The sequence below is a fragment of the Enhydra lutris genome, unplaced genomic scaffold (assembly GCF_002288905.1).
Source record: "Enhydra lutris kenyoni isolate GAN:26980312 unplaced genomic scaffold, ASM228890v2 scaffoldscaffold25, whole genome shotgun sequence".
NCBI classification, from domain to species: domain Eukaryota; kingdom Metazoa; phylum Chordata; class Mammalia; order Carnivora; family Mustelidae; genus Enhydra; species Enhydra lutris.
The window spans coordinates 24,438,222-24,462,593 of NW_019154109.1; the positions used below are offsets into that span (position 1 = coordinate 24,438,222).

The window sequence follows — 24,372 nt, forward strand, 5'->3', positions numbered from 1 at the left end:
GGGCTGTGGATGGGAGTCTTGAGTGGGTCTTTGGGTTGAGCCGCCCCGTCTTCTGCTCCCTCTCCCTTCCTCTGACCGGTCCTGGGAGGTGGATCACACTGGTACCCGCTCAGTTCTTCTGTTCAGCCCTTCACAGGAGCTTCACGAGATACAGCAGCTCCCAGAGCACGGGGCAAGGGCTCCAGGGTCAGGCAGCCTGGGCTTCAGCAACTGTTCAGTTTCCTGTCAGCTGTTTGGTCCTGAGCTGGTGACTTAGCCTCTCTGAGCTTCCGGAAAATGAGGGTAGCACTGACCACCTGACCCATAGTTGTGAGGGTCAACCTGGTAAGAAAATGCATACAAAGCCGAGTACGGTGCCGGGTGCTTGGTAAGGCCTCAGGGAGTGGTGGCTGCCACTGCGTGCCTCTGTTTCATCCAAGGCATACATGATGAACCCTTGGCCATGTCACTAGACATTTCCAGGGGAGGCAGCTTCATGAAAAGGAAAGAATGTGGACTTTGGAGGGCTGTGCTATGGACCAGCCCCTCATTTAACCTATCCAGGCCTCAATTTTCCACTGTAAGCTAATGTCAGTATTATAGGATCTAGTGACACTCTTGAGATGGGATATGAGGTTGGCCCGTGGCCATGTTTGGACATGTTCTCTTGATGTCACTTCTTGCCGTTGAGTCTTGTAGTTTTCTCCGTTTTGTTCAGATTAATCATAACTCATCCCAAACTGTTTGCACTGAGGACAGGTCCTCTCAGTTGTAGGTTTCTCTCTCCCTCCCACCAGCACAATGACAGGCATAGTAGATCCTCATTAAATAGAAGTTGATCTGCTTTTGGGGTGGGCTTCCTCAGCATCTAGCTGTGTGCACCAGCTTTCTAGACTTTTCTAGATTTTGATCTACACCATCCCACTGAGCTCAGGGAAGTGCCCGGCATGCCTGCAGGAAAGGACCAGCTGTGAAATGGCCACCAAACATTTTATTTGTTTTACTAAATGGGCGTTTAGATGGTGGCGAGGGAGTGGGAGGGCGAGTGAGAAGGCGGGGAGCCCTGGAGAAAGACATAATCAGATGGCAGTCGCTGGCAACTAAATCAGTGGCGGGAACCCATCCTGGCCTGAAAACACCCTGCTTTGGAAGACGCGCCCGCTGCCGTCCATCCGCTGCCCGTGCTCCTCCTCCACCTCGTCCTCGCTCGCCTTGCGTCGGGTGTTCTGGTAGAGCACGGCGCACATCCCCGTGAGCCAGGCAGCCACAGTGCCCGCGGAGAAGATGCAGAAGCCGATGAGCAGCAGGAAGATGTAGTCCTGGTGGTCCAGGTGTGTGATGCACATGTAGCGGAGCGGGTTCCCCACCTGCGTGACCGGCCACCCCGCCAGCTCTGCAGGCTCCACGCACGTGGCGTTCTGACCATCTGTGAGGAAAAACACAGCGGGCAGAGTGCGGAAAGAGCAGAACTGTCAGGGTCCCAGGTCCAGAGGGGACCCGGAGAGGCCATGCGGACCCCCGCTACTGAGAGTGTGGTCTGTGGGCCAGCGGCGCGGGTGGCAGCTGGACGGACTTAGATGAGCGAGCTCTCAGGCACCCCCCCAACGCTCCCGAATCAGGATCTGCATGTCAACAAGGTGATGGGTGGGCACAGTCGGTTTGAGACGCATTGCACCCCAACTGCTCCTTGCCCCTCCCACTCGCCCCCTTTCTGATTTCTCTGCATTCTGCTTGCCTCCAGAAAAGGGGCTTGGCTTCGTCTCCCCCCCCCCTTTTTTTTCTTTTTTAAGATTTATTTATTTATCTGAGAGGGAGGCTGGGGAGGGTCTGAGAGAGTGGGAAAGAGAGAGAATCTCCAGCAGCCTCCCTGCTGAGCACAGAGCCCAGTGCAAGGCTTGATCTCTCGGCCCAGGAGAGCATGATGTGAGCGGAGATCAAGAGTCAGAGGCTTAACGGACCAAGCCACTCAGGCACCCCTGAGCTTGGCTCCTTAAGGATCCTCAAGGAACGAGACACCACAACGGGGGCTGGGAAGGTGGAAACAAGCCAGATCTCCACGGAGTGTTGACCTTCCATAGACCCCCCCCCGCCGATATCCACGGTCTCCCTCTCCCCTCCCTCTTCTTGGCTCCCACCTCTCCCCTCCACCTTGTCCCTTTCCCTCACCCTGGCCTCTGTCCAGCCAGGGACCATGAAGGCGTCACACCTGGCTCAGCACTCGGGAGGGACAGAATTCCCTGGAAATGCCTCCCATGTGTTCTCCGCTCACGGAATCAGGGTGTGGGGAGCTCAGGGAAAGGATAACCAGTACGGGAGGCAGTCCTGCTTCTCAGCGAGGAGGTTGGCGTCACTGGCTCATCACAGGATCTACATGAGTCTTCAGTCCTTTTTAGCGGCTGACTCAGCTGCCTGGCTGCTTCTCCGAGCCCATCCCCGTGTCAAGTGCCTGGACTTGAGTGTACACCAGAAAGCAGAGTGGGCCCTGGAGCCAGACAGACCGGGGTTGAAATCCAGACTGACACTTAATAATTCCGTAAACTTTCACAGGGTATCCATTTCCCTCTCTGAATCCCCTTTCCTCACCGTTACATGCACAAAGAATGCTACCTGCTCCCAGGGTAACTGACAGGATTTAATTGCCACAGGCTCGCACACAGAACTTGGAGCCTGCCCTCAGCCCTGCATGTTCCTATCTCCATGTGTTCCGCCACGCTGAAGCAGAGGGGCCTGTGTGTGTGTTACCAGGGGAATGTATCCAGCAGGCATTCCATAAATGAGCTCCGACGCCGGGTGGAGACCAAGACTGGAGATAATCATGCTCAAAATTATAATGGCACCTAATATTTTCCAGACTCTGACTACATGCTAAGTGGTATACAAACGTCTTGTTTGGTTCTTACCACAACTTTGACGCACAGAATACTATTCTTGTTTTACACATGAGAAAACTGAGACTCACAGAGGCTTCTAGATAACCTGAAGGATCTAGGCAGGGGACCAGACATGGAAAACGCAGACCGAACTATCTAAGTTCATTTGCAGAAGTGGGAGACACAGACAAGCTAGTGTGGAGAGGCGCGTTCCTTAAAATTTAGGGTAGAAGCTCCAGGTTATGTGAACGCATTCCTATCCTTGGTGACCAATGAAGTTAGGGAAATTGGGTTTGCCCTGGACCTAAGCAACAGGGGAATCAGAGGAAGGAGCACAGAAGTGAGCTGGGTGGGGAGGAGGCCCTTGGGGCTGGGAAGTGGTCAAATTTCCCTGCAAGCTGGACAGCATTCCCTGCGCCTCGCCTCTGTGCCAGGGCATCTGCCGTGAATTGTTTACTTTCAGGAAGATGGCCCAAAGGTCATGACACCTTTGAGGACTGGCTCTTGGTGGAGGCTGTAGAACCAGAACTGGAAGGCAGTGTGGGGACGGTCACCTCCACGGTGTGCAAAGATTAGAGGGAAGGAGAGGAAGAAGTCCTCTTGGAGGACCCTGCCCCATGGGGAGAGCTCTCAGGAGAGGAAAATCGGGTGGGGCCAGGGGCTCCATTACACTTGCTGTTTAGGGCAGGAACCCAGTCACATCTGGAGTCCTCTCACCACTCAGCCTGGCTGGAGGGCGTCTGGGGCTTGGGTCACCTCCCCACACGGCCAGAGACCCATCACGGGACCCTACAAAGAAAGATGTATTGGGGAAAGGAAAATGTGGGGTTCTGCGGGTCGGGGGTTTATCTCCTTCTATTTTAAGAAGATTCGGCTTTCAGATGAGGGCTTGAGCGGCAGACTAAACATGAAACACCACGTCCCTTTTGGGAGCATTACCTTGAAAGGGGCAATTAGCTGTGATTTGAAGGCTTTGTTAGGCTCTTAAGCACAGAATGTGGGTGGCTCTGCCGGGAGGGAGGCCTGGGAGGTTCTACCGCTGCATTCTCTCCCCTCCCCGTTCCCCACTCACTGCCAAGGTGGGTGTCCTCCTACCTCCTGGCAGGTCTCCCTAACTCCACTTTCCCCTTTGCCCAGTTCTGGACCATTTCACACAGCCCGGCCAGAATTCCCGTCCGCAAGCACAGCTCTTCCCAGGCAAACTGGCTTTGACTTCCTTTGACTGCCCTGTAAGCCTGCGAGTAACAGTAGACCCCCGACCCAGCTCCCAGAGCCCTCTCCGTCTGCCCCCCTTCTACCTCGCCATTGCCCTCTCCACTTCATAGCACTCCAGTGGCCCACCCTTTGCTCCAGTCAAATTAAACTATTGATTCCTCGATGGCGTTTTGCCCTTACCAGGAGCTAGCTTTGCACCACTGCTCTTTCTGTATCAAATACTTCTTCCTCCAGTTTTTGCCTGATCAAGTCCTTCCTATCCTTCAAGGTCTGGTGTGAATGCATGCGCTCCCAGGGGCGTTTCCACAGCCCCCTCATCCTCGTAGCTCAGACCGCATAGGGTCGTTCCCACTCCTGGACCCTCCATAGCATTCTTACTATGATACTTTTCCCTTCCTTGGGAGCTACTGGCCAGAGAAGGAGTGTATCTTTTCTCCCCTACCAGACAGACAAAACTCTTGAAGACAGAATCCATGACTGATCATTCTTGTTCTTGTTAATAAGAGATATCATTTATTGAAAGAAATACTTAATTTGGGGGATTTTCTAGTAATATATATTTTTTTAAAGTTTTTTTTTTTATTTTGACAGAGAGAGCGAGCACAAGCAGGGGGAGCAGCAGACAGAGGGAGAAGCAGGCTCCCTGCTGAGCAGGGAGCCCAATGTGGGGCTCAGTCCCAGGACCCTGGGATCGTGACCTGAGCCGAGGGCAGATGTTTAACTGACTGAGCTACCCAGGTGCCCCTCTGGTAATGTTTTTATTGTTGAATCCTACTTGAACTCTACTGTGGTCAGAGACATACTCTCTATGATTTCAGGCCTTTGAAATTTATTGAGAATTTGCTTTCTGGCTGAGCATAAAATCAGTTTTAATAAATTTTGCATGCGCCCCCCAGACGATGTGTATTCTGTCTCTGCTGAGTATGTTGTTCTGTGGATGCCAATTAGGTTGTGATTTTGTACAGGTCTTCTGTATCTTTGTTGACTTTGTTATTTATAGCTTTACTGACTTTTTAAAAAATCTATAAAAACTATTGTCTCTTGGTTACTATCAGTCTATTAATTGTCTATTAGCTACTGCGAGAAGGAAATTCAACTCACCAACTTTTGATTGTGCATTTACTACTTCTTTGTAGAGCTCTGTCACGTTTACTTCACATATATTGAAGATATGTTATTAGATGTGTAGAAAGTTCTAACCATTTCCTCTTCTTGGTAGAGTTACTCTCTTCCCACTGAGCAACATCTCTTGTTATTTCTGGTAATGCTTCTTGCTTTAAAGTCTCCTGTCTTTGACATGAGTATGGCTCCATCAAATTTCTTTTGGTTGGTGTTTGCCTTGTTTATCTTTTACCATCCTTTTATTTTTTTTTAAAGATTTTATTTATTTATTTGACAGACAGAGATCACAAGTAGGCAGAGAGGGAGGAAGGAGGCTCCCCTCTGAGCAGGGAGCCTGATATGGGGCTCGATCCCAGGACCCTGAGATCATGACCTGAGCCGAAGGCAGAGGCTTTAACCCACTGAGCCACCCAGACACCCCTCCATCCTTTTATTTCTAACCTTTCTATGTTCCTATATTTAAGACATAATTTTGTAAGCAGCGTGTAGCTGGGTTTTGATTTCCATCCAGTCTAGCAAACTTTGTAATTATTTCATTAACATTTAACGTTAGACTGATATATTTGTTTTCCATTGGCCCCACTTAGTTTTATGTCTGTTTCTCTCTACTTTGTTGCTTTTCATTTTATTATTTCATTTCCTCTTCATTAGTTTGATAGTCACACATTGTTTTCCTATTCTGGTCTGATGTCATTAGAAATTATAGGCCCATCTACTGATCCTGGAGTGCCAGATGTGTGGTGGGCATTATGTGCTTTACAAAATTAAACTCTACTCTTGACCACCCTGCTGAGCAGTTTTAATTATTCCCATGCTATAGAATGAATAAATTGTTTATCAGTTATTCCCTCTCTGGCTTTCTTGATTTCCTTTCCTCTGACAAAAGGCTACCAAGTACAGTTGTACATGCTGTGTACTGCACAACTCCAGGGTCTTCATTCATATTAGAACCACGTGACTAGCCCCCATGTCCTCCCTCTCTCAGCCCCATTCCATGGGCCCAGGGCATTTGTCCCAGTTAAAGCTCCCAGGTACAATTACAGGTGTCATTAATGTTTAAATTCTTCCTACAAATAGTTCCTAAGGAAACAAAACCCCCCACCCCTCACGTTGTTTATTTCTACACATAGCATGTTACTCCCAGACAGAAGACCTATTTGTTAGAATCAGGTGTCTGCAGGAGCAAAAGTTTCTGGGGCTTAGAATCACATCTGTTAGTGCAGGAGCCCAGGAAGCCTCCCTTTCAGAAACCTGGTATGAACCCAGTGGTTCTAAGACAAACTGCTCCTTTCTTGGCCTGCAGGGACCACAGTTCTGGTTTGCTGCAGGCTGCCAAGGAGCCAAGTGCAGGCTTTGATCCCCCGTGCTGGCGCGTTTGCTCAGGAACCACCTGGACTGTGGGGAGGGTTGAGCCTCCATGTGGTGACAACGTACACTGGGGATGGAATTTGGAGGCTCCCTTCTCTACTAAACTGTACCTGCTACTGAGAATGCAGCACTGGTTTCTATCAGTCTCTGTGTGCCTCTGCCCACTAGACTATAAACTCCATGAAGACCTGGATTTTTGTCTGTGTGGTTCACTGTTGTACCCTCAACACCTAGAACAGTGCTTCACCCATACTAGAGCTCAAAGCATGGTTGTTGAATGAAATGTTATGTTATTAATACCCATTGGGGTCAATGTCATTGACAAAATGCCCAGCTAGAGGATAGTGAGCCCGGGACATAGAAGATCATAGGTGGGTCGGCTAACCCCTTGCCACTTGTGGACTCTATTACTCTACTACTAGACAAGTACTAACCCCTCTTCCCTTGTAAGAGTTTGGGGGAAGATTCAGTGAACCAAGGAGTGTGAAGTCCCAGAGGAGTCAGAAAGAGATGGTCCCAAGGTCCAAATGGAAGGGTAAGTCTTGAGCTGGGAAGGGGCACTCTTCAGTCCTCTGAGACTGCAGAGAAGAAAGAGAGGGTAAATGCAGCTAGGGACAAGGGAGGATGCAGGTGCTGTGGGCGTGGCATCAAAAGGTATTTATCACTACTCCCCACTTAGTGTTAGAGAACTGTATGAGAACAGAGGCCCTCTTTGTTCACTTTTGTATCCCGAGTGCCTGGCACATAGTAGATGCTCAATAAATGTCTGTTGAATGCATATGGGAGAGAATGGGTGGTCCATTGGTCTGACCTCATACAACAGTTCTTAAATGCTTGTGTCTTTGGCCTTGCTCTTTAGGACCAGTACCTGACTGGAATTTGAAGGGACCACTGTTATCTCTTGCTACACTCTAGGTTGCTCAGAGGAAATGACTCTCTAGGGGGGAACCTAGATTGGACCACATAGCAGCCCAACAATGCCAAAGCCAACCAGCCAGTAGGGCCCTGTCCTCAGACCCTCATGCGTGGTCTTCTACCTTTCCTACCAAGAGTGCCTTTTTTCTCATCACCTGTCTGTCTCCCCTTGATGGCATAAGCCCAGGTTCCACGAGCCAAATCCAACCCGCCCCCTATTTTTGTAAATAAATTTGTCTTGGAAAACACCGTACCCATTTATTTACATATTTTCTATGACTGCTTTCAGGTCACAGATGGCCAAATGGAGGAGTTGCAACAGGGGTCCACAAAGCCTAAAATGTTTGCTTTCTGGGTTTTATAGAAAGCAATGCTGACTCCTGGTCTAAACCATCCCTGGCATCTTGAAAACATAAAGATTTGGATGATTTGGGCTTAGGCACTGCAGTTCTTCTCTAATACAATTTTTTCCCCCTTGGATAAAGAGTCCATATTTTGGTAAGTGTTACAAGTGACTCGTAGATGGTTGGAACATTACAGGAAAGGCCTTCAAGCCAACAAGGTCAACCTGATTCTTCTTGTGCTATGGAGGTGCTTAGGCTTCAGGACTGGGCTTTTGTATAAGGGGTTGCATATGGGCATGATCTACAGGTACAGAGACCCCTTTTCCTCCTAATTCCTTCTCATGCACTTGTCAGTACCCAGAATAATGCCAATAGGAGATAGAACCTTTCCTTCCGCCAAACAAAATAAGGCTTAAAGTGTATAGTCTTCTGACAAAGGAGCTAACAGCTTAAGCCCTACCCAGGAGACAACTCTTGCTACCACCTTTCTTGAGTGAGGTTTTTTTGTTTTTGTTTTTGTTTTTAAGATTTTATTTATTTATTTGACAGACAGAGATCACAAGTAGGCAGAGAGGCAGGCAGAGAGAGAAGGGGAGGCAGGCTCCCTGCTGAGCAGAGAGCCCGATGCGGGGCTCGATCCCAGGACCCTGAGATCATGACCTGAGCCAAAGGTAGAGGCTTAACCCACTGAGCCACCCAGGCGCCCGCCCCTCTTGAGTGAGGTTTTGATGGGGGAGGGGAGCCAGCCCACAGGCCAGGCTGGGGGATGGTACCGGTTGGTTCTCTGAAGCTAAAGGCAAATTCTCATTTCTTTTCAGTTTGGTCTAGAGCTGAGCCTGCTTAATATAACTGTTCATCTGCTCAGAAAAACCCAGGTAGTGGACAGTTGTCCTCATGGATAAGAGGCAATTGGGAAAATCTCAGTAGCAGAAGCACCAATCACCAGTCATCCATGCAGAAAGCTCTCCTTGCTTCCCCCCTCACATCACGAGCCATATCTCAAAGCCATTCCTGTTAGTCTTACTTTCCAAACATATCCTGTTTCTTTTGTCTTATTGTCATCTGGACCCTTACCTCCCTGCCTCGCCTGAACTGTGACAACCCTTCTCACCTGCACAGGGATCCCTCTGCAGGTCATAGGTCATGCTGCCTCCCTGCTCAAAACTCTTTCATGATTTCCCATCACACTTAGAACAAAATCAGAAGCCTCTCCTTAGCCTAGAGGTCCTACCTGATCTGGCCTCTCACTAATTTTCTGTCTCCTTCCTTCATCTGTCTCCACCATACTCCCCTTCTAATACATCTAATACCCTCGTTCCACCCCAGGGCCTTTGTATTTGCTCTTCCTTCTGTCTAGAAAGTCCCCCTTCTCCACGTCTTATTTCCATAGCTTGTCTCCTCACTCTATTCAGTTCTCTGCTCAAATGTCACCTCCTTAGTACCACCCAACAGAAAAGATCTGCCAGTCTTCCATCCCAGGCACACTCCCTCCCTTCCCTTCCCGTATTTTCCTCCATAGCCCTGGTCATCACTTGACATCATGTCATATACTTATTTGCTAATTTCTTCCTCTGTGCTAGAGCAGAAATTCTGTCACAGCATGTCTGTTTCTGTTCTTAGATGTGTGCCCAGTGCCTGGCCCAGGCCTTGGCATTACATCTTGTTTTTTTACCTAATGCTATCATTTTGAAGATTTTAAAACACGATTCCCCACCCTTAAAGCTCCAGGCATCCTGCTCCCACCCAAGCTGGGCTCCCTGTCCTGTGCACCTCAGCAGAAGGCAGGCAGCATCAGACCACCACTTACCCTGTTTCTGTCCCCCCACACGGCTCTCCCCGTTCTCTGTACCTCATGTGGCATCCACAGTCACCACCTAGAATTGTCCCAGCAATGGCAGCAGCTAACATTAGCTGAACACTGACTATGTGCACTTCTAAAATCTTCATGTGGGTTATTTCATTTAATTAGCACAATGACCCAAGAAATAGGTACTAACTTATCACCATTTTGCAGATGAGGAACATGGTTCCTGTGCAGACTGTGGCCCAGCTCGTAAGTGACTGAGGCAAGATTAAAAACCAGGTACTTTGAATCCAGAGCCTATCTTAGTCTTGCCTGTTCAACGAGTAGTATGATCTTCTTGAGACCAAAGGGATATTTTAGGATCGCCTAGAAAACAGCATGGGCAGCCCTGGGTATTATAGAAGACCAATGAATCACTGACCTCTGCCTCTGAAACCAGTAATACAATAATACATTAATTAATTAATTTTAATTTTAATTTTTAAATTTAAATTAAATTAAGTTTAATTTAAATTTAAAAATAAAATTTAAAAAGGAAAAAATAAATTTAAAAAAGGAAAAAGAAAAAAAGAGAATGAATTAACACCAAAAGAAGAAAAAGAGAGAAAACAGCATGAGAAACTTTTTACTTTTCTAGATATAAAGTTGTTCTTTGTCTTTTATCTCACTGAAAGAAAAAGTGGGACTCTCAGATGGGCTGCTTGATTCCATTCGGCCCACATCCTCACACTCAGGCCCCTGCGTGCTTACCCTCGCTTCCTTCTCCACAAGGAGACAAAGATGAGTCCCCCAGACGAAGGGACTTTCCCAGTTTAAGGCTGACCTTCCATTTGGTTCTGGAGTCCAACCACTCCTGCCTCCACATGAGTCATTCCCCCTGTCCTGAGTCTTTGCCCTGCATTGACTCCTTCTCAGCAGTAGATAAACACATGCATGGACCACTTTGCTCCAAGAAAAGACATACCCCTTTATACAGTTCCCCTCCATCTATCACCCTGTCTCAGTCCACAGTCGAACTTCCTGGAAGAGTTTGCATGTTTTTTTTTCAAGTAAGCTCTACACAACCCTGAGATCAAGAGTCACATGTTCCACCAACTGAGCCAGCCAGGCACCCCATGTTTACATTTTTTTTTGCACCCCTTTTCTTTCTTGATGTCCATTCTGTAACCCACTGTCCACTCCCACTGTGGCATTGGAACTCTCCAAGACATCAGGGACCCCTTGGTAGCTAAATGTGATGGACACTTTTCAATCCTTACTGGACCAGCTTCTACTCTTTGAAACTCTTCCTATCCTGGCTTCTGTGAGGCCACCCTTCTCTGATTTCCTTTCTTTTCCCTGACTGCTCCTGTCCAGGGCACCTCAGGGGTGGCTCTTCTTGGTCCTTCCATATGTTAGCATTCCCCAAAGCTTTTGTCCTTGACCTATTACTCCCCACCCCCACCCCCGGCCCATTCTAAACTCCTTTGCTGGCCTATCTCATCCTTTGATTTCAGTGATCAGCAGTAAGCTGATGATTCTCAAATATATATTCTATTCTTTATTCTGGATTTCAGGTCAGAACATCCATTTCACTGGGGCCCTCCCACTCAACATGCTCAAGATGGGTCATGGTTCTCCCTTAAACTCCTTGCTGCCCCTCCTCCAAGAGTGTCCATCCCAGGGAATCCTCCAGAGCTATTCAAGTGAAATCTTTCCTGTTATTTTCCACATCTCATTTATTCATTGATTTCTCAATAAATATTTATTGAACGTTTTTTCTGTGTCAGGCCTTGAGCTAGTTTCTGAAGATTCAGACATGTTCTTTGCTCTCATAGAACTTATTGTCTATCAGAGAAGATAAATGTTAAATATTCAAATCTATTAATTACTTAGAATTGTTCCAGAAGTCATGAAGGGAGTACTGGGAACTTGGGAGAATCTAGTTCAGTCCAGAGTCCTATGGCTTCTACCTTCTTCCTTTTTCTTCTTCTTCTTCTTTTTTTTTTTTAAAGATTTCATTTATTTATTTGTCAGAGAGAGAAAGCAAGCGCACAAGCAGGGGTAGCAGCAGGCAGAGGGAGAGGCAGGCTCTCAGCTGAGCAAGGAGCCCCATATGGGACTCGATCATAGGACCCTGGGATCATAACCTAAGCCAAAGACAGACACTCAATTGGCTGAGCCACCCAGGCATTCCTGCTTCTATCTTTTAAATGGTTCCTTCTAACCTGTCTAGACTTCCTCATCTGCTGCTGTAGACCACCTTCCTGCCTTACCTGGATGCCCACTGGAGCATCCTAGCCCTGCACTCAGGCTCGCCTGCCTCCCAGAGCTTCTCATGCTGTACTGCATGTTCCCCAGAGAATCCTTCAAAGGCCCTTCATAGCTGGATCCCTGTTTCTCTTTCTAGCCACATCCACACCCTGCTGGATTATCTCCAGGCTGCAGAGCTCTTCGCTTCTAGAGATAAGGAGCCTGAGGTTGGCTGCTTTGGCCAGCCTTGCCCTGCTGCCTTCCAGAGGTGGCGCTGGGTGACCAGGGAGGCCATGCACAGAGGTTGGGCATTTCTGAGCTTGAAGGGACTTTGGATTACCTACTTTCAAGGATCTCAAGTGGGCTGAGGTCAAGAGCGTGTGAGAACTACTCAGGATCCTTCCTAAACTGCACGTGCTGGCCACCCCCTCCCTTCTTGGCTCTTCTGGGTGGTTTAGGGATCGCTGACCCTGTTGCGTCCCTCCCGGCCCCCCTATTGCCCTCATGAGGCTGCTCCTCTGGCTCTCAGCAGGGTGTTTGTGAGAAGGTAGAAGAGACAGGCTGGCCAAGCAGCTGACAGCCTTGGAAATGTCTGCTGCCCAGCTGTTCCCATTCTGGGCATCCGGTCTTTGCCACAATTTCTCTGATGGAGAAGATGGGTTGGCATTAGTAGTGGAAGAGTGCGAGGACCTGAATTCATTCTGGAAATCTAAGTCTTGGCACAGTTGTAGATGACTTTGTACTTGGTGGGTTGAAATGGGGCCATTATCCTATTACAGCAGCCTTGAATTCAGGATGAAGTAGCCTTGGAATGAAACTAAGATGTTCTCTGCTCAAAATGCCCTCGAGATGACGTGGACCCGGAACAGCACATGACCCAACCCATCTGCTCCTGGCAGATGTCCCTGAGTGGCTTTGTCCCCTTGCCTCTGCAGCACTCCTGCCCAGACTCCTCTCCGATTTGCAGGCCCCACCATCCGGTCACCCAGGACTGCTTCAGGCTGGTAATTTAAGACCTGATGGAGAGGGACACTCTGCCCCCAAACCACCCCCACTTCTCCCCTGGCAGTCTGTCACTTTCCAAACTCTCACTGTTTCTTGTTGCTTTCTGTCACATTGCAAACGCCCCTTGAGGGAGACATGTCAAAACATTATTAGCCACTCAGCATCCCAGTGCAAATCAATTTATTCACCAGTGGGAGCAGCTGCTGTAGATCTAGAACAGAAGCCATTGTCATAGGGTCTCTCAAAATATGGCCTAAGGATTTGCACTGTCCCAAACCAGAATCTCTGGATATGGGGCCTGGGGTTTCTGTGCTCACTGGAATTTGAGAACCACTGGTTGAGCAGGCCAGGCCTGGGAGGACAGTCTTGGGCACTGAGTCCCCTGGGGATGGAGGTATTTTTCCAGTCTAGACGATGCTTAAGATGGGAGGTAGGATAGCGCAGGAGGTTGAGGCTGCCTAGTTCCCAATTATGTGTATGTCCTAATTATGTGACTGTGGCCTGCTTCTCCAGGAATGCCTCCATGTCAGCACTGATCCCATTCCGTTGCCTATATGGGACCCTATCTGCGGATCACTGCTCTCTTCCTACAGTTAAGTGCACCCTATCTTTCCATTTAGTTCCATACACTACCAGCTAGAAGGGGCTTTAGAGAGTATCTAATCCTACTTTCTTTTTATTTCAAAGACAAGTGAGTCTCGGAGGGAAACGGCCTTGCCCCATCTCACCCGGTGGCATTGTTAGGACCAGGACAGGACCTCTTGGCTTTCAATTGTGTTTTCTCTCTCTTGTATCCCAAGAATATTCTTGTATCCCTTGTATCTTGTCTTATTAAAGATGGCAATTATGACTTCTTTTCTCTGTGTTGAAAGCACTCCAGCATTATAATACAATGTGGGGCATATAAGGAACATACAACAAATATTGCAGAGTAGAATGGACTGGGGTCTGTTGAGAGTAAGGAGAGGTCATGGCATGGGGGAGGAAAACATGGAATCAGAAGATTTCCATGTTGGGTGTGGCTCAATAGCCGCTTACCTGCGAGGAGGCGAGATTCTAAATTTCCAGCTCAAGCATCTTATATTAAAAGGCTGCCCTGACCAATATGGTGGCCAGTGGTCATTCATGGGGCTACTTACATGATTTGAAACAACATAAAATTAAATTCGGCTCCTCAGTAGTCTAATTTCAAGAGCTCTGTAGCCGTATGTGGCTACGGGACACCATACTGGACAGCACAGATACCGGCCATTTCTCAGCAGAGACTTTCACTGGACAGCGCTAGACTAGACTTTGGGAGAAGACAGAATGGAGGCCAGGATCCTTATGTCCGGGAGCTTAGAGTTGCGTGATCTTTTGAGAGCATCTTCAGAAGCATTCAACCCTGTCCTATGAGGCAGCTCTATCCTGGGAAGAGCTTAATTGCTGCTCTCACCTTCAAAGAGCATTAATGCCTGGGAAATTACAGTTCCAGCCAGGAATCAGTCCTCCTATCTGCTGACCAAGGCCAAAAAGAAAATGGAATCTGTGGGTCTGTTTTTAACTCTGCATTGATCAGAGCATCTGGGTGACCAGCACTTTATAACTGACCTCCATTTCTGCTGTGATTTTCACATTTACAAAGTGAGTAGGTAAGCTCTTTGAGGACAGAATGGTTTTCAGTGCATCTGGTGAGTATATCATTGGAGGGTGTCTTTGGATGAAGACCTTTGATAATAGCACCAAATCTCTTGCCAATGTGGGAAAATTGTTATATTCCTATTCAGTGTAGCTTTATGATGAAAGAAGGTAAATAAACATTTAGCCTTCTCTACAGCCCCTTTAGGGGGGGTCGGCTGGGTCAACATGGTACATGGGGGAAGGACACATTACTGCCCTCACATCTTTTGTTTTAAGATCTCCCCATGTCTTTCCTGCACCTTGGCTTCCTTCAAGTTTCCTTGGTGCTGCAGAATTAATCTTAGCTAATTGTATTTCTCAAGAATTCACTTCTGCCTCTGATATGAGAGCTGATAAAGGCTTGAGGGCACTGGTATTATTCAGCCCAGGAGTTCATATATTTTTGCAAGGTTCTCTTCAAGATTTGGGCACTTTGGGGGGATTCAAAGGGGTAAACTCTCTAATGGCTAATTTTAGCTCAGTGGGGGCAGTGAATGGGGGCAATGTCCTCTTCAGATAACAAAATCACAGCATGTAGGTGACTCTTGCTTTCAAGGGCATGTCTGCCCTGCAGTTGGACCTCCTTTCCCTCATCCCTTGAAAGCTGTCTGCATGTCCACACCTATTCCTGCAAGTGGGGCTTGCCTTTAGCTGGAACTCCAGTTCCAGACTCAGGAAGAACCACTTTGCTACTACTGACCCAGCCCTGAATCTTCTGGTCCAGGCTGAGACCAAGCCTTGATTCAGGCTTCTGGTTTTGTTCCCCAATCTGAACTCCTGCATTCATAACTTGTCTAATGCCCACCTCCCTCTAAGATTCCCTCTGTTGCATTTTCCCAGGAATTAGAGCCCTGGGACCTGATGCTCACCTTTCAACATCCTATCTATATTCCCCTCCCATGCATCCCTATAGTCATGTTTTGTGCACAGGGTGCACTGTCCTCTCATTCCATGTGTGCCAAGGCTTCCTGAGGTCTACTGCTTATCCCGGGGTCACCTGACTGGTATCTGCTACTCTTCTAAGTGCCCCATATCTTTCCCACATCTGCCAATTATTCACTTATCGAATGCTTTTTGTTGTGCAAGACTCAATGCTAATGGCAGTTTGTAAGCGTTTTCATCTCAGCAGCCTAGATAGGTTCATTCTATTATTATACCTGTCTGAAAGATGAGGAAATTGAAGTTCAGAGAGGTTAAGTAACTTCTCTGATAGCCTATAAATAGCAAGTGGCAGGGCTAGGGTTATAATTCAGGTCTGCTTCACTCCAACCCGAGCTCTTTAACATGGGTTCCCCTGTCTGCAGCTGCCCTTCCCCAGCTGCCACTGTGGCTATCCCAAGTGCCTGCTCCACCCAGTAGGTACCTGGTGGCCTCTTTTGTCGGGCTTTGTCCAGTAGGATAGTTCTTCTGTCCCTGACTAGACATGGGACATACATAGTGCAGATGACCATAGTCATGTGAGTCTCCACACACAGCTCAAGGTTCTCTCCATGACCACTTGTTGGGCATATAATAGGACTCAGTCGATATTTGCATGGATGAAATTGATAGATATTTATACATAGATGTTTGCACAGAGGAACTGAGTGGTAGCATGGAAGTTCTTGACTTCAGTGGATTCTTCTTTCTAAATAACCACGTTACTCAGCTCATTTCAAAGAGATTCTTCTTAGATCCCTCAAAGTGGATACACGGGGAGAGAGATGTATACACCCCTTTTTAGAACGTACCGAAGATCACCCTTTGATAGCCAAGGTGGTATAAGAGGTGGGCCTAACTGAGCTTGAGCATTTGTCAATTGCAAAGATATTTCCACTTAACAGAGGCATGAATCATGTGAGAGTCACACGAAATAAATATCTTCCACTGTGCTGAGGGCTGGCTGAAGGGCAAGAAAAGCACCTATGAATTCTACGGTGTCTGCGTGTGCCTCTTCATGTGTGGGTGTGTAACTAGTGCATCTACACATTGATGTGTATATGTGTGTCATGTATGTGTAATGTGTGGGACATTGTGTCTGTGAGCAGGTGTGTATATAGGTATGCAGGTGTAGTATTGTGTGTATGGGCACATCTTTGTGCTTGTATGTATGTTGGTGTGTGTATGTGTTTACACATGTGTTTGTGATGGGGGTGTGTGTGTGTGTGTGGGAAGGGACAGCCAGACTGAGATGCAAAGGTGAGCAAACACTGAGGTTAAGCTCCTTCTTTGGGAGTTCGGGTGGGTTGGGGTGAACTTGGGCTTGTAAGGAGCGTGCAGGCATGTGATGAGTTTATGATGACTAGAGCTCATTAGCCAATAGACATGATCTTGGGTGAGTTGCATATGTAGTCAGATAGGAAACAAAGCTGTAATTTAGATGCTGTGGCCATATGCTTATAACATGGCTTATATTTATAACTAAACTGACTTACAGGATCATAGTTACCATGGAATTCAGAAATTTAAGATATAGTAATCTCCTGAAGAATGACCTGAGAGGCACCTTTGGCTCAGGTCATGATCCCAGGGTCCTGGGATCGAGCCCTGCATTGGGCTCTCTGCTCAGTGGGGAGCCTGCTTCCCTCTCTCTCTCTCTCTCTCTCTCTGCCTGCCTCTCTGCCTGCTTGTGATCTCTGTCAAATAAGTAAATAAATAAAATCTTTTAAAAAAAGAAAGACCTGAATCAAGGGGTTCAATTTTTTTTTTTTCCCCATTTACTAGCCACGAGATTTGGGGCCAGTCTGTTTTCTCAACCCTTTCATGATAGGGTTAACAATACCAATCCTAGCCTCTTCCACAGGCCTAGGGCACAAAGTTTATGGGTCGGTATGATACTCAAAATAAAGAAGATGAGACTTTATGTTGGAAAAAAACTCTAGCACTGGAAAGCTCTCTACAAAGGTAAATCGTTCTATGTCTGGCCTTGGGCTTATTATTGTTTCCAGGAGATGACAATTGTTAGCCAGGGCAATGAGACCATGGTTCTGCCTGAACTGGGCTGGGAGGGTTCCTCTAGGCCACCAAACAGCAGAGAGAAATGAACAGATCAGTAGTTGTGGTGGGTGTATTTAGGGGGAGGGGGATTGGCCAGTGGATAAAAGCTTTGTCTGCCTCAAAAGAACAGACTCTTGGTTCATGAGGAGCTTATGAGCTTGACAAGATGGATACCCGCTTCGGATGTTTTCGAAAATACACAGTGAAACAGGTCTGGTTTATAATCCTTCTCAATCCCAGAATGAAATGAGTCAAGGAGTCCTAAGCAGCAAGCCTGAGCGTTCTGAGAAGACACGACTCTGTAAACAGAATTTTGACTGAGGGAGATTTGACAGCAAGGAAAGCAGTAGGCTTTGGGACTGGGGAAGAAACCAATCTAGGTCACCCTTTTCAGCCAGGGTAGGAGGGTCTCCTGGCTGCTTGGTAGGCTCTGCTCAAGGGAAATACATACTTAAATGGTGGACAGGGGGCAAGAGAAGAGGAAGCTTCTTCCCAGGCTAGTTACATGAACATGGCCAGGAGAATCACATTTAATGCATGAGAGTGATTAATAGTGACTCTCTTTTAGAGAGCTTTCTAGAAGGCACCATAACACCAGTCACTGTGAAAAGCTGAAGCCATTATCTCTGGAGAGAGAAGGCAACCTACCCACCTACCCAAGATAAATGCTCCTTCATTCTTTTAGGATTCATACTCTTAAGAAGATGGTCTGATGAAGTTCTTTCCTTTTGATTTATTCTAACTCAGATTGGGTACCTGTCAGCCGGCCCAGGTGCCTAGGGCACGAAATGTAAGGAGCCACTCACTCTTACTGTCTTCCTGAATTTTGCATCCCTAGAAACTCTTGCCTCACCATAGTCCAGGCCCTGCCCAGAAGACATGTTAAGACCCATCAATTGGAAGGAAGGCCAGGAGAGCATATTTTCACTCGCTGCCACCATTCAGCTCGCTCTCCCCCAGATTCCCTTAAAGCCCATTATTTTGGCCAGCAATCTTTCTGGGTTATGGCCACCCGGGCAAGAACTTCATGGTGGAGGCTTTGGCAGCTGCTGGCGCATCAAAATATTTTTCAAGAACACACACTCAGGGAAGGGAGCGGATGTGTGAAAATATTTTCAAAAACAGACACTCAGGAAAGGGAGAGATGACATGGTTTTGACAGGGTTTGAATCTAAAGCCCAATTATGCCAGATTACATCTGTAGCTCCAGGCTTTCTATGAAGAGTCATTTCCCATTTCCTTGAAGTCCTGAGTGAAGGTGATATCGGTAAAGTGGGATAATTGGAGGATGAGGATGGGACAGAAAAGTCACCAAAAAGAAGAGGGGGTTGAGGCACTGGAGTGCCTGGGGGTCCATGGCAGAGGGGTGTGGGCAGTGCAGAAAATGGCAGCAATTGGCTTGGAAATCTATCAGGTAATACTTGAGAACTGCCCATGAGATTAGAATCTCCCTGTGGGACAGAGTGAGCACAACTGACCTGTTCTTCGTGGATGCCTGCCATTCCCTCTATCCTTGTTGGGTTAATATCTTGAAGACACGGGAGCCATCAAAAGCCTTCTCCTCTCCCTTCTCTCCACTCCCCCTCTCATTGTCTAGAGAACTCCCGTGCCCCTCCCCCTACCTCTATTGAACTTTCTCTCTGTACAGTATATTGTTGGCTTTTGGATGGCCTATGTGTGACGGAATTTACTTTTGGATCTTGGAAAAATTCAGTCACTGAGTCAAACAGATTAAAATACAATGGAATACAGTGTCCCTGAATTTGTTACTTTGCAGTAAAAGAACTTGATCATTTCCACACACACCATTTTATGTTGACACGACAACATCGTACGTTGGGCCATATTATTGTCCCCACCTGATGGATCAGGAAACTGAGGCTCAAAGACTCAAAGGTCTGTCCCTAGGGGAGCCTGCTAGTCAGTGCTGAGTTTGGGACCAGAACTCAGCTCTTTGGATTCCTCCTCCAGAACTTTTTCTACAGACCCTATTGCCTCTCCAGTCAACCCAAGGGTGAATCCTTCAGAGCAATAAGAATGCTTTTGATCAGCTTCCCCCAGAAGGGAGGGGAACTCTCTCGAGAGTTTTCTCCCATCCTGACCATCTTTTGACTTTACCTTTTCTGGAACTGACTCCTCCTGCTCCATCACATCCTCCTCGTCCCCATACCCGATCAAACCCTCACCTGGATGGTTCAGATGGGACACTATTAAGTAGATGGTGAAGTCCAGGAGGGAGCAGTTGCATTTCCACGGGTTTCCACTCAGATACAGGGTCTGTAGTGTTATGAGGTTTTGGAAGGCATTGTGGTCCAAGGTCTGCAAGCCGGTGTTTCTGAGGTCCAGGTACCTCAGAGAGCTGGTGTTGGCAAAGGTGTACTTGTTCAGAGAGAACAGGTGAGGGTTGTTGGAGATGTTCAGCTGCACCAGGTTGCTGAGCACGGAGAAACTGTGTGGGGAGATGAAGGTTAGGTTGTTGGAGCTGAGATCAAGGTAGATGAGTTTGAAGACCCCGATGAAGGTATAATCCATCAACTCACGAATCAGGTTATTCCGACAGTCCAAGTAAACAAGGTCACTGAGGAGTCCTAGACTCATCGCTGGCAAAAAGGTGATGCGGTTATCATTCAAGTACAGCTTCCGGGTGCTCAGGGGTATGTCGGGGGGGTACTCGGCTAACTGGATTCCTGCGCAGATCACTTCCTGGGCTTGACACTCACAATTATTTGGACACTTTGACCCCGAGACCAGTCCCATTCCAAAGGAAAAGAGTAACCACCCGGGCCCAGGGCCTGAGGCAAGGGACATAGTAAGAAGCCGCAACTACCCTCCTTCCACCTTGCTGCGGGCGCCGTCCCTCTGATCAGAAGGCTGCCGAGGGGCGGGGTTGGGGGGGAGGGGCGCTGGAAAGAACGGTAACACTCTAGCTTTGTGCAAAGCAATTTTCCATTACAGGAGAACCGAACAGAAGTTGAAACGCGAGGCCCGATGCCCCGCCGCCCGGCTTGGTGGCTCGGCGGCCGGCTCACTCCCAGACTGCCGCTGGAAGCCTGCCCGCTTGGCGGCTCTGAAAGGTCTCACCCTTTCCCAGCGTTTGCAAGTGAAGGGGAGCCAGGGGAGAGCCACATGACAATGAAGTTGCCAGTTGACACCTTTGTGATGTCAGCAGCCTCAGGAGACTGCCTGGCTGAGGGAGGGAGAGTCCTGCCTCTGCTCCTCCTGGGTGGTGTGGGGGTGTTTTGTGTGTCTTGGTAAGCTGGCTGTCCCTGGGGGAACCAGGGCCTGCAGCGTGGGGTAGGGGGCTGTGCTGGGGTTCACGTGTGTGTGTGTGTGTGTGTGTGTGTGTGTGTGTGTGTGTACCAGAGATGTCCTGGAGGATTAGGTTAGCTTGAATCCCCTAATCCACAGGCTATAGAGGGACCTTGGAAGTCTCCAGACCAACTCCCTTCTTTACTGATGAGCAAAGTGACTTGTTTAAGGTCAGTTCTCCCAAGGTTCTCTCATTTCCCTAGGGTCCTTTCCTTGGGAAATGAACTTGGACGGGTGCCAGTTCTTGGTGGTGTTGGGAGAGGATGGGAAAGGGGAGCTTCTTTTGAAGCGAGGAAAGGGAATTCCTCTGATAAGGTGGTCCTCTTAAGACTGCTTACTTAGTGTGCCTACAGCCCTGTCTGCATTTGGCATATATATGTGTGCTAGTATTTTAAAAAGCCTTTAGAGCAAGTATAAGGTACTCCCCTTAACACAAAGCCCAAATGTTTCAAAAAATATATGAGTGCAATGATATGAACTATTTCTTACCATTATTATTCTCCTGGACTTTTAAAATAGTGCCTTTCTAGAGTTTCTAGTGGGAGTTTATATTTGTTAACTATTTGAGGGATGCTGGGGGGGGTTGTCTTTTGGAGGGAGGGATAGAGAGTCTGGAAGCTTAAGAGTTAGGATGTATCATTTACTCCATAGAGGAAGGCACAGTGGGCAGAAATGAAGACAAAAAGCTTTATATTTGGGAGAAAATGGGATTTGATATAGAACTTAGCTTGAATATTAATAAAATAATGCAACCTATATTTAGCTTAGCACAGTGCCTGGCACCTGGTATATAATAAATATTTATTGAATGAATGATGCGTGAATGTCTCTAATGGTTTGTTCCCTTTTCATGCTTCTCTGCCAAGAGAGAAATTAATAAACTCAAGTGGATTTGTGGCTGGTTAGCTAATGCGTGATTGTGTTTACTTACTCAGCATTCCTAGTGTGACTGGCCGTGAATTAAGATGATGACTTAGGAGTGTTTACCAAATTGAAAGTGACCTTATTTAAGTAGACGTTTCAAACACTTAAAATAATGACCCAAAGGATAGCTGTACTAATTGGAGCAGCATTTTATTGATAGGGGAGCCACCCTTTCCTTATAATTAAAAAAAAAAAAAAAAAGGTTCTTGCTAGATCTTACATGATTGCCCAGGAGAGGAATGTGGCCGGTGAAGGCTATGGGCAAGAATTAATTTCCGGATTGACGGTTTCCTCCCCCTTCCCCCGCCCCGCCGCCCCGGGTGGGGAGGAGCCGGCGAGTGGAGGGTGTGGCTTGGAGGGGGTGGGGGTGGGGAGGCTGCCTTCCCAGTGGGCGGGGTCTGCTGTTTGTTTTCTCCCTGTGAGAGCTGATCGCCCAGCGGTTTGCCAAAGCTTATGGAGTGATTTTACCCGCTTTCCACCTTTTCTTTTAGGTCTTACTCCTTCTTTCTGACTTTTCCTTTCCAGGGGAGCCAGTGTCTCCATGTTTCCCCGTTTAATTTCTAGCCTCCTCTTGGGGCAAACTTTCTCTAGACAGCAGCCTCTGGCTCAGGCTTAGCCTTTTGGCCTTAGGATGGCACGTGTTCTCATTGAGAAAAGTCTCCAACGAATGAAGTCCACTCAAAGTTATTGGCGACGCCGGTCAGCTATGTCTCTTTCTGGAGCACTGCCCTTTTCACAAAGCGTGGGGAACAGCTCATGTCAAGGAACAGTCCTTTTGCCCAGGGTAGCTGTGTGTGTTGTGGTCCTGAGGTCTGCATACCCACAGGCTGGTTTCGGCTTTGCCAGGTTAGACCACATCTCTAAAGTGCCTTCCTCATCGCGAGACTGAGTAGGTATTTGCTGAATAGAGAATGAGCGGAAGAGACAAAGGCGAATAGAGAAAAAGGTGAATAGAGAGAATGCAGCCTTTTCCCCATTACCTGATCTCAGAACCCTTAAAACAATTTCTCTTCAAGGAACATCTATGAGACTATTATTTCAGGGATGTCGTTTTGGAAAGTTCTGAACTAGGCTATATGTCCTTGGCCAAGCTGCTAAACGTCTCTGGGCTTTGTTTTCCTCTTCACTGTATGGAGGGAGGTGAACTAGATAATAGAGAACTTCCAACTCTCTTCAGGACTTCCAAACTCCTGTAGAAATGGGAAGGTTTCAGGCACAGCAGGAGGGGCCAGGAGGGACCGAGAGGAGATCCTCGCTGTTCCTTCTTACACCACGCGGGCCGACTGGGACAGGCTGCTGCAGAAACAGAATTTGCTCTCCCCGGTGAGCTGCTCACGCACCTCTAGCAGCAGCTGGGTCACCCTTAGTGCTTACAGCTTTTGATGAGTCCACCTCTGCCCCACCTCGACCCCAGGGCGGCTGTCCTTCCATAGTGCAAGTGAGGATATCAGGTGAGCCCGCTGGGGAGCACCTGGTTATTGGGCTCAAATTCACCAGCTGGGGCTGGTCTGGGGCCGGCTCCTATTTTTAGCGCTGACAGCCCCTGCTTTCCCTGTCTAATGATCCCTTTCGAGGGTCAGCCTCTCCTGACCCAGAAGTCCCTGATGTTATAGGAGGAAAGGGCACGATGAGGTAGCACAAAGGGCACATTACCGAGGCACTGGTTTCTTTCCCTCCTAGGGCCTTGATTTCCTTTCTAGAACACAAGGCAGGATGCTCTCCGAGGGCCTCCCCCTCCCTCCAACGTAAAGTTCCAGCAAGACCCCGTCTGTGCAAAGGGAGGACAGGTGCTTAGAGCCTTGCGACCCCAGCACTAGGGACAGAGATTCAAGCAAGCACAGGGTGCCTGGCACAGTGTAAGCAGTCTGTGAATTTTCACAGTAGGTGTTCCACCCAGAGGCATGCGCACATGGGCTAGGAGAAATAGAGTTCTAGCATGCTTTTATTTGCTCAGGAGAAAACCAGAAAGATATGCTGGTGCCATTTTCTTAAGGGAAAACTGCTCATGTGTTCAACGCAGGACTCTCTGTGGGGTTAGCAACCTAAGGGCACAGAAGTCAGGACTGTGTTCTGCTTTCCGGGCCAGGAATTTAGTGGGTACAGGTCTCTAGAAAGTCAGAATTTCAAACACTTTGATGCAGGAGCTGCTTTTTTTTTTTTTTTTTTAAGATTTATTTATTTATTTATTTGTCAGAGAGAGAGAGGGAGAAAGAGCGAGCACAGGCAGACAGAATGGCAGGCAGAGGCAGAGGGAGAAGCAGGTTCCCTGACGAGCAAGGAGCCCGATGTGGGACTCGATCCCAGGACGCTGGGATCATGACCCGAGCCGAAGGCAGCCGCTCAACCAACTGAGCCACCCAGGCGTCCCACGAGCTGCTTTTGATATCTGGTTCTCTCCAGACTTTTGACATGCCCGTGTCCCTTTCAGCGGGGTCATCTCAGCGGGGATGGGGCTTGGGCCAAGTACCATGGAAAGCAGATGAAAATGAACAGGAAGGGTGGCCTGGAAGAGAAAAAAAGTTTTAAAATATGTCAGGAGGGTTGGGGCCTAAGGGCCAAATATGTCTGTCTATCTGTCTGCCTATGTGTCTATCTATCTATTACCTATTTTCTATCTGTCTGTGAACCTTGGTCTGTTTTTAGTAGCAGC

The 24,372-nt window shown here is 47.9% G+C and overlaps 1 protein-coding gene across 1 annotated transcript; it reads right to left on the bottom strand.

Annotated features, from left to right (window-relative positions):
• Positions 1–1,079: 1,079 nt before the first annotated feature.
• On the bottom strand, positions 1,080–20,297 carry LOC111150943 (leucine rich repeat containing 52). Its single transcript, XM_022508638.1, has 2 exons — positions 19,676–20,297; positions 1,080–1,405 (listed from the first exon to the last, which is right to left on the bottom strand). Exons 1-2 carry the CDS (start codon positions 20,295–20,297, stop codon positions 1,080–1,082), a joined length of 948 nt encoding a protein of 315 aa, XP_022364346.1.
• Positions 20,298–24,372: the final 4,075 nt, after the last annotated feature.

Excerpts from the sequence above, each read along its gene's own strand:
- LOC111150943 (XM_022508638.1), bottom strand. The coding sequence starts at position 20,297 with ATGTCCCTTGCCTCAGGCCCTGGGCCCGGGTGGTTACTCTTTTCCTTT. Across the intron at positions 1,406-19,675 it reads GTCCCATCTGAACCATCCAG|ATGGTCAGAACGCCACGTGC; the intron begins GTGAGGGTTTGA and ends TTTTCCTCACAG.